At 43.5% G+C, this 14,034-nt stretch overlaps 1 protein-coding gene across 1 annotated transcript in view; it reads right to left on the bottom strand.

Moving 5' to 3' along the window:
* Positions 1-970: 970 nt before the first annotated feature.
* LOC124032266 (histone-lysine N-methyltransferase 2D-like) overlaps positions 971-14,034 on the bottom strand; it is a 46,984-nt gene continuing 33,920 nt past the window's right edge. The window contains 13 exon segments of the mRNA XM_046344529.1: positions 971-3,890; positions 4,139-4,247; positions 4,322-4,395; positions 4,616-4,901; positions 6,800-6,930; positions 7,190-7,326; positions 7,543-8,881; positions 11,486-11,622; positions 11,914-12,046; positions 12,307-12,428; positions 12,638-12,813; positions 13,227-13,308; positions 13,557-13,692. Coding sequence (XP_046200485.1) covers positions 3,798-3,890; positions 4,139-4,247; positions 4,322-4,395; positions 4,616-4,901; positions 6,800-6,930; positions 7,190-7,326; positions 7,543-8,881; positions 11,486-11,622; positions 11,914-12,046; positions 12,307-12,428; positions 12,638-12,813; positions 13,227-13,308; positions 13,557-13,692 — 2,955 coding nt within the window. The 3' untranslated portion in view covers positions 971-3,797.

Raw genomic sequence — 14,034 nt, 5'->3', positions numbered from 1 at the left:
CATTTTTCAGCGACATCTTCAGTGGTTCTGAGATGCAGAACGCAAAGGAAAGCTTGTCGCAGAGCAAAACACTCTGTCCTTTCTTGGGTTCTAGCCATTTTCCTTTTGACACTGGAATAGTTATCTCCCCATAATTGGGGCAGCAGGGTAGCCCAGTGGTTAGAGCTGTCATTCTGACCCTGAACAGGCAATTAACATTACATTACATTTAAGTCATTTAACCCACTGTTCCTAGGCCGTCATTGAAAATAAGAATTTGTTCTTAACTGGCTTGCCTGGTTAAATAAAGGTAAAAAAATATATTTTATTTTCGATCGAACAAGGCAAGAATAGGTTGGATGTGCATTATAATGGTTATTAGGCTAACACTTGTCCTGTTTCAGAGAGCCTAGTTCATGATAGTTCTGATAGTCCCTTGTTCTGCCACTAAGCAAGGCAATTAACCCACTGTTCCCTGAGTGCCGAAGTCGTGGATGTCAATTATGGCAGACACCAGCACCTCTTAAGTGGGGTTAAATGTGGTAGACACATTTCAGGTGAACTGACCCTGTACCCCCCCCTTTCCCTTGTTCTGCATGCCGTCTCAACACTGGGACGTCCATCTTTCTGGAGGTAAAGATGCATGCTATTTGTTTTTTCATTTTGATATAGGGCGTGTATACCAATAATAATTATACCACTGATTTAAGTACTTTGGGGTCAATCCTGGTATTTCACGAGCTTTGAGGAACAAATGGTTGTCAATAGAACCTAATGTCATATTCCGGTCTGTCATGGGATTTAGTTATCAAACATCCTGTTCATACTGTACACACCTTCAATATTTCAAACCATGTTAAACCAATCTTTTCCAGAATAGTTTGTAGTTAGTCAATGTCACTTAGATTTAGCCTACTTTAACTTTAACCTATTTTAAGTCTCATTCTAATCTCAAGTTAATATTTTTTATAGAACAAATGCAAGATCCAAGTTTATATTTAAAATGCATTTTATTTTCCTTTACAAGAAAAAAAAAAGCAGAGAAAGAAATGGGAGAAGCTGTAACCTCTGCCGTTGTCCAAAACAACGTACAATTCAAAATTATATTCATTCAAAACATGCCACAAACTTTTTTTTTTATATTCCCTAAAAGCGCTGCTGTAACAAACATTTTTAAAAAGGTTAGGTAAAAAACTTTTTTTTTTTTAGCAATCTTTAAATCATAAGAAATGATTTAGGCTGAAATTCAGTGAGCTGCAAAATGTCTCATGGTCTTTCCTTGAAATATAAATATACCAAGAAAGAAATGGCAATCGCTGCCTCAACTTTTAGAGATTTACTCCATTCATTTACTATTGAGTGCAATTCATTCTCAGGTACGGGAAGTACGGAGTTCACTTTGAATATTTAGTTATGACACACAGGCCGAGTAGCAGTTTTCACAAGATATACCAACACGTTCACTTCTATAGGGAAGATAAAACACCATATTTAATAACTAATCTCAGTCAAGGAAGAGTTGAAGATGATCCATTTACTTATAAACCAATGATGACCAAGGTATAGATAGTTTTTGTAACGACAAGCAGTAGCATAAATGAAAACTAAATGAACAAAATGTTATGCACCGTTGTACTCCTTTTACACAGTAAGTGATTTCTCATGTAATAATCATGACAACTTTCCATAATGTATGAACATTTATTCCACCAGTTGCTTCTCGTCCAAGTCATTGGAGAAGCCCAGTCGTGTCCACATACCTATTAACAAACTGTCTTTGAAATCTTATAGCAAAAAACGCTAATAGAAAAACAGGTCAATGCAAAAACACTGGTTCATTTACATAGAGATATTACGTAGTTCCTTATATACACACAGCTTCATCTCTCATAAAATGATATCCAGTGGTAGATTTTTTAAATCAACTTTATTTCTCTACAATTTTAGATTTTTATTGATTAAAAAGGGGTTGATAGTTTCTTGCCCCCTATAGTATATAATATACAGTTTGTACACTTTTGCATTTTTCTTATGTGAGGTCAAGGTAGGAGTACAAGTAGAAGGGAGACGTCGTCATGGAGACCTCAGAACCCCCACATACTTTCTTTAAAGATTTACTTTGTTATTAATTTACTTTCATAGAAAAATGCCCTTTTTTTAAAAACAAGTCTTCCCCTGCCATTTCTTCAAGCCTCCAGTATAGAAGACCGTACTACCACTAGGAAACCACAACACAGGGACCTTTAGAAATACACCTAGCTGTGGTGTGGTGAGACAGGCAGGGAAAGACTCACTACAGTAAAGTTTACAACAGTCCACTACATGATAAAGAGAGGAAGAGGCTAGATTCATGGTTGATGGTCATTCAAGAAAAGAAAAGATCAAAATGCAGATGGGATTTGAAGGACTAAAAGGTGAAAAACAAATGGGATAGTAGTCTAGTCTTGCATCATTAAGCTTTTTGCTTAAAGTGTGACTTAAAGGCATTAAGCAGCAAGCGTACATTACATTTCCTTCACTCATTAGTTGGACTTGATCGTCTTGCCAAAGACTTGTTCAATTAGCGGTGTGATCCTGCTTCACTTTACATAATGATTGTTGCTTACACAGCTTCAGTCACACCAATCTCTCCCTCTCAGTCCTCAGCAACACAAGGGTGACTTATATTGTGTCAATTCCCACACAAAGGAAAAACAATAAAAGATACATAGAATCCAGGATGATCAGGAGTCATTTAAAGACACCTATTAAGCTTGTGATTGATCTTAATGCGATGGTTTAACCAATAAACAATCATAGAATTCCTTTTGTCTGTATTAATTAATAATAGGATTGTTGGCTAATTATTGTAAAATGATCAACAGCATAGAACAGAGAACAAACCTGCTGTTAGTTAAAGTTTCCCTGCTTCTCCGAGAAGGCTATATACTATTAGCCTAATGAAAACAACATTCTCTCCCCCCTCCACAGTAGCAGTTAACAGTATTTATACAAAGTAAGCAGTCACTTCCCACTAGATTAATGAGGTAGACTGAGGGTCCAACTAACCCACCTTTAAACTCCTTTAGTCAGGACAAGAATAAAACACCTGTCTGTCTGGTGCCTCTGGAGCCACAGGTCAACTTTTATAGTATTTGACATCTTTCTCTTCTGCCTCAACGATACATAGTTCTTCTCTACACACTCAGAGCCACTGTCTTCAGGATTGTCTAGCTAGCCAATAATATCCACGTTGGGAAGTCAATCTTCACCAATGACGATGGGAACGTGTATTGTCCTTGGGGGTAGGAAGGGGGGGAGTGCAGGATAGGTCTGCTTTTTTTTTTTAAATGCATTAGTTATTTATTAGTACTTAAAATGGCTTCTTTCATCAAAGCTCAAGGTAAGGTCTGCCCTAAGAGAGTATTGATATCACATAGAACCTGAACATTTGGTAGATGTGGAGAGGATTGTAATTCCATCCATAGTTACTGAAGGGGTAGCAGTAGGTAGAGGAAAGAGTTGCTTTTGGCAGAGAGGACACAGTTCATCCACAAAAAGACTGTCCCATCATTCGACTGGATGTCAATACAGGTGGTTTGTTTGCTTGTATATCCATAATGCTCTTCAAACCTTTGGCTACAGGTGTGAATGCAAACGTCTTAGTCTTATTGTTTTGGAGGTCAGTTTCCCTCCTCGTTCGTCAGCTTATGAACAGCTTACGAACAGCTTATGTACTGGGTAGTAGTAGCAATATTCTAAAGGCTTTGGCGCAGTAGTGTTCTGGCACCGGGGAGAAAGATACATATTTTTTTCCCTCTCCATTTCTCACAGTTAGTTTAGTTCATCCACTTTCGGCAATTCCAGGCTCCGCAGTGGCAAGGGATCTTGTGCTGATCGTCCTCAAAGTCAAACTGATAGTCGTACGTCAGCTAAGAGAAGAAACAGAGGTCAGTAACAACACTCTGCTGTAACATGTATTCATAAAACCTGGTTCAGTTGTCCAAACATGCTTTACAGTAACACAACCAAGACCCTCTAAAGAGCCAGTTAAGATTTAAACGACTAAATCAGTGAAGGAAACTGTATATTATGTACACAGTGGTACAAAAACAGTATACTGTGTATGTACAAAACTATAAATGGACATGCAGATGGTGACCAGGGCTCTGTGTCTCACCTCTTCTCCCTTGGGGATCCTGCGACTGGAGATGATGATGATCTTGTCCTCTTTGTCAAACGTAACCACCTCGGCAACACAGTTGGGCGCACAGGAGTGATTGACATAGCTGAAGAGGAAAACAGGGTGAGACGGGGACTAACAAGCATAATATGAAATAAAAAAAATAGACCCAACACTTACCGAGCAGGACCGCCGGTCAGAGTGGCATCGATCACATGCTCGTTATTGGTGCGGAACATGTAGATCCCACGGTTCTAGAAGAAAAGAAGCAGGAAGAGAGGTCATGTAAACATTTCCGATCCACTGATACCTTATGGACAAAGATATTACAACCTTAGTATTTTCACCTTCTTATTAAGTTTGTGTGTAAAATCAATAAACAATTGATCACAGCTAATGGGGATCCAAATAAACAAAGACTATTGTCTGCTACTACTAGCCAACTACCTAGACTACTACTCAAGAGCCACCCACCTGTTCCTCATAGATCTTCTCGCGGCGGTTGGCCACCTCGTTGCGGATGATGGTTCCTATATACTCAATGACCATGGTGTGTTTGTCCAGGTCCTTGGCAGCATATAGCCCCAGGCCCTGGATCTGGGACCGGGCCAGGTAGACGTTGTTCTTCCACTCGGTCTTCAGGCGCCGGTACTGGGAGGACTTGGAGTGGACAAACTGCTTGCTGTAGGGTGTGTTGATCTCGCCGGTGAAGGTGCTCTGGTAGGCCTTGGACATGGACGTACTGTTCAGGGTGTGAGGCCTAAGAGAGAGAGACACAGAACTAGATCAGAGTCAGTCTGCACAGTCATCATGTCAATCATTCAGTTTAGACTTGTTAGTTTACTACTAAGAAACTACTAGTTTCACTGCTCAGTATAACAACATTTGATAAAACACATGAGGGGGTGTGGTATATGGCCAAAATACCACAGCTAAGGGCTGTTCTTATGCACGACACAACGCTGAGTATATACCACAAACCCCCAAGGTGCCTTATTGTTATTATAAACTGGTTACCAACGTACAGTGCATTCGGAAAGTATTCAGACACTATAACTATTCCCACATTTTGTTAAGTTACAGCCTCATTCTAAAATGGATTAACATTGTTATCTCCTCTCGTCAAGCTAAAACACAATACCACAAAATGACAAAGCAAAAACAGGTTTAGACATTTTTCCAAATGTATTACAGAGGAAAAACTGAAATATTACATTTACATAAATATTCAGACCCTTTACTCAGTACAATGTTGAAGCACCTTTGGCAGCGATTACAGCCTGGAGTCTTTTGGGATATGACACTAAAAGCTTGGCACATCTGTATTTGGGGAGTTTCTCTCATTCTTCTCTGCAGATCTGTCAGGTTGGATGGGGAGCGTCGCTGCACAGCTATTTTCAGGTCTCCAGAGATGTTCGATTGGGTTCAAGTCCAGGCTCTGGCTGGGCCACTCAAGGACATTCAGAGACTTGTCCCGGAGCCACTCCCACGTTGTCTTGGCTGTGTGCTTAGGGTCGTTGTCCTGTTGGAAGGTGAACCTTCAACCCAGTCCCTGTCGCTGAAAAACATCCCCACAGCATGATGCTGCTGCTGCCACCACCATGCTTCGCCTTAGGGATGGTACCAGGTTTCCTCCAGACGTGACACTTGGCATTCAAGCCAAGAGTTCAATCTTGGTTTCATCAGAGGAAAGGATCTTGTTACACATGGTCTGAGTCCTTTAGGTCCCTTTTGGCAAACTCCAAGCGGGCTGTCATGTGTCTTTTACTGAGGAGTAGCTTCCGTCTGGCCACTCTACCATAAAGGCCTGATTGAGTGCTCCACAGAGGAGCTCTGGAGCTCTGTCAGAGTGACCAATGCGTGTTTGGTCACCTACCTGATCTAGGAAGGGTCTATGTGGTTCCAAACTTCTTCCATTTAAGAATGATGGAGCTCACTGTATTCTTGGGTACCTTCAATACTGCAGAAATGTTTTGGTACACTTCCCCAGATCTTTTCCTCGACACAATCCTGTCAGAGCGTGACAGACAATTCCTTCAACGTCATGTCTTGGTTTTGCTCCGACATGCACTGTCAACTGTGGGACCTTATATAGACAGGTGTTTGCCTTTCCAAATCATGTCCAATGAATTGAATTTACCACCGGTGGACTCCAATCAAGTTGTAGAAACATCAAGGATGATCAATGGAAACAGGATGCACCTGAGCTCAATTTCGAGTCTCATGGCAAAGGGTCTGAATACTTATGTAAATAAGGTATGTTTCTTTTTTATAAATTTGCACAAAAAAAACATTTCGCTTTGTCATTATGGGGTATTGTGTGTGTGTGAACTGATGATATTTTGTAAATGTTGATCCGTTTTAGAATAAGGCTGTAACGTAACAAAATGAGTGAAAGGGGAAGAGGTATAAATACTTTCTGAATGCACTGTACATTTTTTGTCCTACCCGCAGTATACGGTCTGATATACCACGGCTTTCGGCCAATCAGCATTCAGGTCTCGAACCACCCAGTTTATAATAGAACTATTACTATAGATCTATTTGGAATAGTATATTGCAGTCTTACATCTTGCAGTGCAAGAGGATCTTGATCCTACCTGCAGTTTCTCTCTACAGTACAATAACAATCTGTGGAGGACTATACTGCATTCTTACCTCTTGCAGTGTGTGAGGATCTTGGGTTCGGAACGGGCGCAGCCAGTGGGGTTGATCATGAGGGGCAGCTCCATCAGAGGGTGGCGACCATAACGGAACACATAGTTCTGGCAGTTCTCCACTCCAGGCAACTGATAATGTAACACACAGGATGTTAGTGAAGTTAACGATGAACTAACATTGTCTATCTCTCAGATTAAACCTTATTTCCTCTACAGTTCACTACTGTTAACCAAAGTCCTTGGTGACTCTGGTCGAAAGGACTCAAAGTAGGGCACTGTATGGCTTAATAGGGTGACATTGGAGACACAGACATTGATATTATGGAAACAAATGAAAGCAGAGGGGAAAAACTAAATGGCGATGCCGCTTTCCCTTAGGACTTCTTACCGACTCAGTGATGCGCAGCACGGCGTGGACAGTGAGGCCGTACATCTCCTCTGCCTTAACGTGATCAGTGAACAGTTTCAGCATGGCAGACTCTTCTCTCAGCTTAGCTACAGACTGAACCACTCTGTCCCAGATACCTAGAGGAAACACAGGACATGGTTACAGACCAGATTAGTAAATAGCAGAGGTGGAGTCAATTTCATTTAAATTACCGAAATGGCTGGGATTGCAATGAAATTCTGAATTAAAAGGCAATTTAGACATATGAACCTGAACTGTGGTCAGTTCTGTGACTACACATTTCAACAGAGGGCAGCGAGAGCAGAGTGTGGGGATAGACTTTAAGAATGTACCTTCTGGGCTGGTGTCGCGGTAGTGCAGGTCCTCCTGTCCATGCTCCAGCACCCGTACCTCGAACATCGGCCTTCCCTCCGTCTCGCTGATACGGCAACGATACCGACACCGGCGATTAGGCACCCGCGTGCTCCAGTAGATCCTGGTAGCCTCGAAGCCCACGGGGAAGATGGCGGTCGGGGAGTGGAAGGCTTGCATCTGAGACGGCAGCAGCTGACCTACGGCGTGGAAGATGAGGCCACCTACGCGGAACAGGTGGATGCGGTCGCCGCGTTGTAAGATACTGGCGATCTGCTTGACCTCGTCTCTCTCGATGTAAACGCGCCGGAACACGGCGAAGCCCGTCAGCTCCTCCTCGCTGGGTCCTTTCAGTTTGTGTTGGGTGCACAGCATGGTCTTGTCCCTGAAGAACATGCAGCGGGCCCGGATGCCGCAGGTGAAGTGGTAGACGTTGGGGCAGCGCAGGCGGTTGCAGCTGTTGGTAGCACCAGTCTTCTGGCAGCAGGCACAGCGGGTGCGGAGACCGCGCCTCAACGCCATTTCTACGTTCATCAGCGCGCCTCCCTGCGTCTCGTACACCTCCGTGCTCCACAGGGCGCAGTTGAGATGAACCCACAGGTCCACATCGATGTTGAGGAGCCTGGCGGGGCCGTCTGTGGCGCCGTCGCCCTCCTCATGGCAGAAGCAGCACTTGCGTTTGTCCCGGGGCAGCTTGTCAGGTCTCAGGGTGATGCGGAGACGCTCCATGAGCTCTGAGACCCCGCGGCTGCTCTCCTTCTTGGAACCTCCTTTACGGATGGTGATGACGATCTGGAGACGCTTCCAGCGGAGGCCCTTCCACTTTTTCACCTTGGGCCGGACCACCATCTCCTCAGGGTCGGGGGAGAGGGGCCTGCTGCGGTGCTTCACCTTGGGGGAGGTCACCTCCAGGCTGGGGGTTGGGGAGGAGGGGATGTCCTGGGGGGCTGGCTGATCAGCAGACTTGGCATCATAGTCTGCCTCAGCACTAGCATCAGGAGGAAGGATGGCTTCAGCGTCAGGCTCTATTTTGATCTGAACAGGGGTGGTGGCAGGCTCTGTTTTGACCTGAATGGTGGTCTGAGCAGGGCTGGAGGGAGCTTGAGAGGGAGATGCTGGCTGGGTGGTGGAGGGGGATGCTGGCTGGGTTGGAGGCTCAGTCTCAGGCTCACTAGTAAGAGCAGGGGCAGGTGGTGGAGGAGAAGGAGAGGAGGGCGGGGAGTCTTCAACAGGGATGACAGGAAGGTGGCGTACATCCAGGTCAGACACATTAGTTGTATAACAGTGCTGAACCGGTTTGTCCTCCTGCTCCGGCAACTCCTGAGAGAGAAATTAAAGTGTTTTTAGTGATCATCTCCAGGTCACTGACAAAAAGAAAGCCATGTGCAAAGGTCTCCAGCTAACCAGACTAATAGTAATTGATTGGATTTACAATGGCTTTTTTCCTATGTTGTTGCCTTGCAACCTGGATTTTGGGGAATTTTGTATCATTTGATTTACACAACATGCCTACCACTTTGAAGATGCAAAATAATTTTTTATTGTGAAAACAAAAAAAAGACAAAAAACAGAAAACTTGAGCGTACATAGCTATTCATCCCCCCAAAGTCAATACTTTGTAGAGTCACCTTTTGCAGCAATCACAGCTGCAAGTTTCTTGGGCTGTGTCTCTAAGCTTGGCACATCTTTCCACTGCAATTTTTGCCCATTCTTCAAGGCAAACTTCTCCAGTTGGATGGGTTCCGCTGGTGTACAGCAATATTTAAGTCATAGCACAGATTCTCAATTGGATTAAGGTCTGCGCTTTGACTAGGCCATTCCAAGACATGGAACTCGAGTATTGCTTTAGCAGTATGCTTAGGGTCATTGTCCTGCTGGAAGGTGAACCTCCGTCCCAGTCTCAAATCTCTGGAAGACTGAAACAGGTTTCCCTCAAGAACTTCCCTGTATTTAGCACCATCAAACATTCCTTCAATCCTGACCAGTTTACCAGTCCCTGCCGATGAAAAACATCCCCACAGCATGATGCTGCCATCAGGTTGATTCACTGTAGGGATAGAAAACTCGAGGTGATGAGATGTTGGGTCTGGGCCAGACATAGCGTTTTCCTTAATGGCCAAAAAGCTCAATTTTAGTCTCATCTGACCAGAGTACCTTCTTACATATGTTTGGGGAGCCTCCCATATGCCTTTTTGGCAAACACCAAATGTGTTTGCTTACTTTTTCTTTTTCTGGCCACTCTTCCGTAAAGCCCAGCTCTGTGAAGTGAACAGCTTAAATTGGTCCTATGGACAGATACTCCAATCTCTGCTGTGGAGCTTTGCAGCTCTTTCAGGGTTATCTTTGGTCTCTTTGTTGCCCCTCTGATTAATGCCCTCCTTGCCTGGTCCGTGAGTTTTGGTGGGCAGCCCTCTTTTGGCAGGTTTGTTGTGGTGCCATATTCTTTTCATTTTTTAATAATGGATTTAACGGTGCTCTGTAGGATGTTCAAAGTTTCTGATATTTTTTTATAACCCAACCCTGATCTGTACCTCTTCACAACTTTGTCCTTGACCTGTTTGGAGAGCTACTTGGGTCTTCATGGTGCCGCTTGCTTGGTGGTGCCCCTTGCTTAGTAGTGTTGCAGACTCTGGGGCCTTTCAGAACAGGTGTATATATACACTGAGATCATATGACACTTAGATTACACACAGGTGAACTTCATCTAACTAATTATGTGACTTCTGAAGGTAACTGGTTGCACCAGATCTTATTTAGGCGCTTCATAGCAAAGGGGTGAATACAAATGCACACACCACTTTTCCTTTTATTTATTTTTTAAATAAGTACTTTTTTAAAAATTTCACTTCACCAATTTGGACTATTTTGCGTATGTCCATTACGTAAAAATCATAAAATTACAGGCTGTAATGCAACAAAATAGGAAAAAACGCGGTGAATACTTTTGCAAGACACTGTATATAGCTATTTCCAGATGCTCAAAGGATTTTACATAATAAGGGATAAAGGGTCATTTTTGGAATGTTAAGTATAGACAAGCACAGATTTATATGAGCATACTATTAAAATATTTGAGCTAAAATATAATGATAATTATAAACTGGGTATTTCAAGCCCTGAATGCTGATTGGCTGACAGCCGTGGTATATCAGACCATATACCACAGGTATGACAAAACATTTTTACTGTTCTAATTATGTTGGTAACCAGTTTATAATAGCATTAAGGCACTCCGCGTTGCGTCGTGCTTAAGAACAGCCCTTAGCCGTGGTATATTGGTCATATACCACACCTCCTCTGGCCTTGTTTAAATATAGCTACATCATAAATATACAAGGTTATATCATAGGGAGACTGTACAGGGATGTGATCAGGATGTTGGCGTAGCGATAGGTCTGCAGACTCAATTGTCCCAAGTCTGCACAACCTGACCTCCCAGACCTGCTGTTTTCTAATCTCTCTAACGCACGCACCTGCTGTCTCAAACTCCGAATGCTCGGCTATGAAAAACCAACTGACATTTACTCCTGAGGCGCTGACCTGTTTCCCCCTCTACAACCACTGTGATCATTATTATTTGACCCTGCTGGTCATCTATCAACATTTGAACATCTTGGCCATATTCTGTCATAATCTCCACCCGGCACAGCCAGAAGAGGACTGGCCACCCCTCAAAGCCTGGTTCCTCTCTAGGCTTCTTCCTAGGTTCCTTCCTAGGTTCCTAGGGAGTTGTCCCTAGCCACCGTTCTTCTACATTTGCATTGCTTGCTGTTTGGCGTTTTGGGCTGGGTTTCTGTATAGCTTTATAAATACATGTGATTGATTGATTCTATATTATTGGAGAATAAATATAAAAAAGTAAGCCTTTCTGATTAATCAGGAAATATCCCATTCCTGAAATAAATAGAATGCAGTGGGACGTACCTGTTTGATGAGTGAGAGGATGTCCACCTGTTTCTTCAGAGTGCAGCCTGGCAGAGAAATATCAAACTGTCTCAGCCACTCTGCATTCTGGCTGGGTGAACTACCTTCTATACCACCAGTCTTCACACACAGGGCACCTGAGGGGAGACTTCACTGTTACCATGATTGGTTTTATCAATAAATGTATCTGACCATTTCATGTTCTGTTTCTCCAATACATTTATCTAGCTAACCATGTTCTCCAAAGTAAGACGGGGTAAATTCAACCTGTAGAAACGTTAAACTCAGGATGAGCTTATCCTCCTCACTAAACCTTAGGTTTCTGGTTAGATCAATATTTAGTAGGTAACAACATTGTATCTACATTATATTTGGGACTTTTTAAGTGTGAAGATAAATATAATACAAGTCAACTGGAGGTCCAGTACCTTGTTGTACGGGTTCTTTGCCGGGTCCTGAGGCTCCTGCCCTGCCTGGGCTGGGAGAGAAAGCTACCTCATAGGAACCAGGCATCCGTATGTGCAGCAGCTGAGCCACCACCACCATCACATGGTTCAGATTCTAGAGAAATATACGTCAACCAATCGTTCAAGATCTTGGTTGTTTTCAATGAGACACAGCTCATGGTTCAGTTCAGGCAGGTGATCGCCTGGTGCCACATCGGTTTGTGTCATATTGCCAAACATGATGCAACAATTACCATAGGAGTTGGCAAGACAGCACAAACTGATCTGGGACCAGTCTAGATAGGAGAGGGGTTGAAGTGAAAGTGAGAGTGGGTAGGAAAGGGGTGTAAGGATGGAAGGGGGTTAGCTCGGTACCTTGGCTGCAGCGGAGGACAGTGTGAAGGTCACAGCAACCTCGTTGCTCTTGGCTTTGTCCCAGGGGTTGGTTGTAGACACCGCCTTGCCATCAGCTGCTTCAAACGGCTTCTCTGGAAACACTGGACAAGGACAGAAAAAAGGTGACGTGGACTGGCAAGACAGAATGAATCCACAAGTAAGTTATTTCAGAAGTGATAAAACAAATATTTGTTTTATGTACATTTTAAAGTATTTTAGTTATTGAGCAATGCTCTTAGATGCTCAAGAATCACCTACAATAAGTGCATTTTCAACAAATATATTTTTTATGCCTGTATAGTGGTCCTACCAGGGATGGCAGTGCGGGGGATGAGTGGTATGGTAGGGGAGATGGTTCTCTCCATCTCCTCCTCCTTGGGTTCTCGGAAGCGAGGGAAGCGTAGCGCCTCGTCACCTAAGTCACACTCAGGAGAGGACGCTGGGACAATACTATCTGGAGCATCACTGTCCTCATCACTTTCCATCCTGAAAGATACAGGGAAGGTCATGTCTGAGATTTACGTCATACTAAATAACTATTCATTATTATTGGAGTACTTTTTTAGTATTGAGAGCAAAATTGATGCTCTCCATCCTGGAAAATACAGTTGGTCAGTCTAAAGGCCACACTGGGTAATATTATGGGAGGTAATATACGTGGCAGAGAAGTAGAGGAGGATGGTCGCCCTCAAAATATTGAGGGAAAGTTTAAAACAGTAACAGCAATGTGATCCCAATAAAGCATGTCATCCCATTGGCTTAGGCTATTTAAGAAGTTATTTTCTCAAATGTATTTTCACCCATCCTCCTTCAAAACGCTTTAAATCACTAACACAGCCGTCACTGATACGCTACATGTCACGCAGAGACGCAGGATTCAGACAGGCTCTGTATCATACCTGATGTCCTCGTTCTGGTTGTGAGGTGGGGTGGGGAGCGCAGCTAAAATATCCACACTCTTCACCTCCTCAGTCACAGAATCTACAGGGAAATTATAGGAGATACAACTATTAACATACTGTTCAGCTGCTCATCAAGTCGGACTGCACTCTACAAAATCCTTACATTGGTCCTTCAAGCCGGATGGGAACACAAAATTGCTGAGGGATTTAGATTACACAATTCACTACCTGAATTTTGGGGTGGCTGTACAAAACCCCACAGACGTTCAGAAGGGAGACTAAGTGTGATTTTATTTTTAATAAAAATAAATAAAAGCCTCTTCTTACCCATAGTGTCCTCCGTTTCCTGTTCCTCAGTCAGCTCCTCCACAGCTGTAGCCCCGTTGAGCAATTTGTGCTGCACCGAGGGGGGTGGTGTGGGGGGCAGGGAAGACGGAGGTGTCGGTGGATTACTAAGGTTACTCTGTTAGGATATAGGGTTAGCCAAGGTTACACAGTTGACAGTGGGATAATTGAGAGCAATAAAAGTGCTTGTTGTCATATGCACATATTCTTAAACTCAGTTGCTGGGTGAGTGAATACATACTGAACAAAAATAGAAACACAACATGTAAAGTGTAGGTCCCATGTTTTATGAGATGAAATAAAAGATCCCAGAAATGTTCATTTCCTCCAACATCATTTTAGAGAATTTGGCAGTACATCCAACAGGCCTCACAACCCGCAGACCACGCGTAACCACGCCAGCCCAGGACCTCCACATCCATCTTCTTCACCTGCGGGATCGTCTGGAACCAGCTACCCA

This window comes from Oncorhynchus gorbuscha, linkage group LG03 (assembly GCF_021184085.1).
Source record: "Oncorhynchus gorbuscha isolate QuinsamMale2020 ecotype Even-year linkage group LG03, OgorEven_v1.0, whole genome shotgun sequence".
Lineage (NCBI taxonomy): Eukaryota > Metazoa > Chordata > Actinopteri > Salmoniformes > Salmonidae > Oncorhynchus > Oncorhynchus gorbuscha.
Note: the sequence above shows the minus strand (reverse complement) of the source record. Positions and strands in the feature narration are given on the sequence as shown.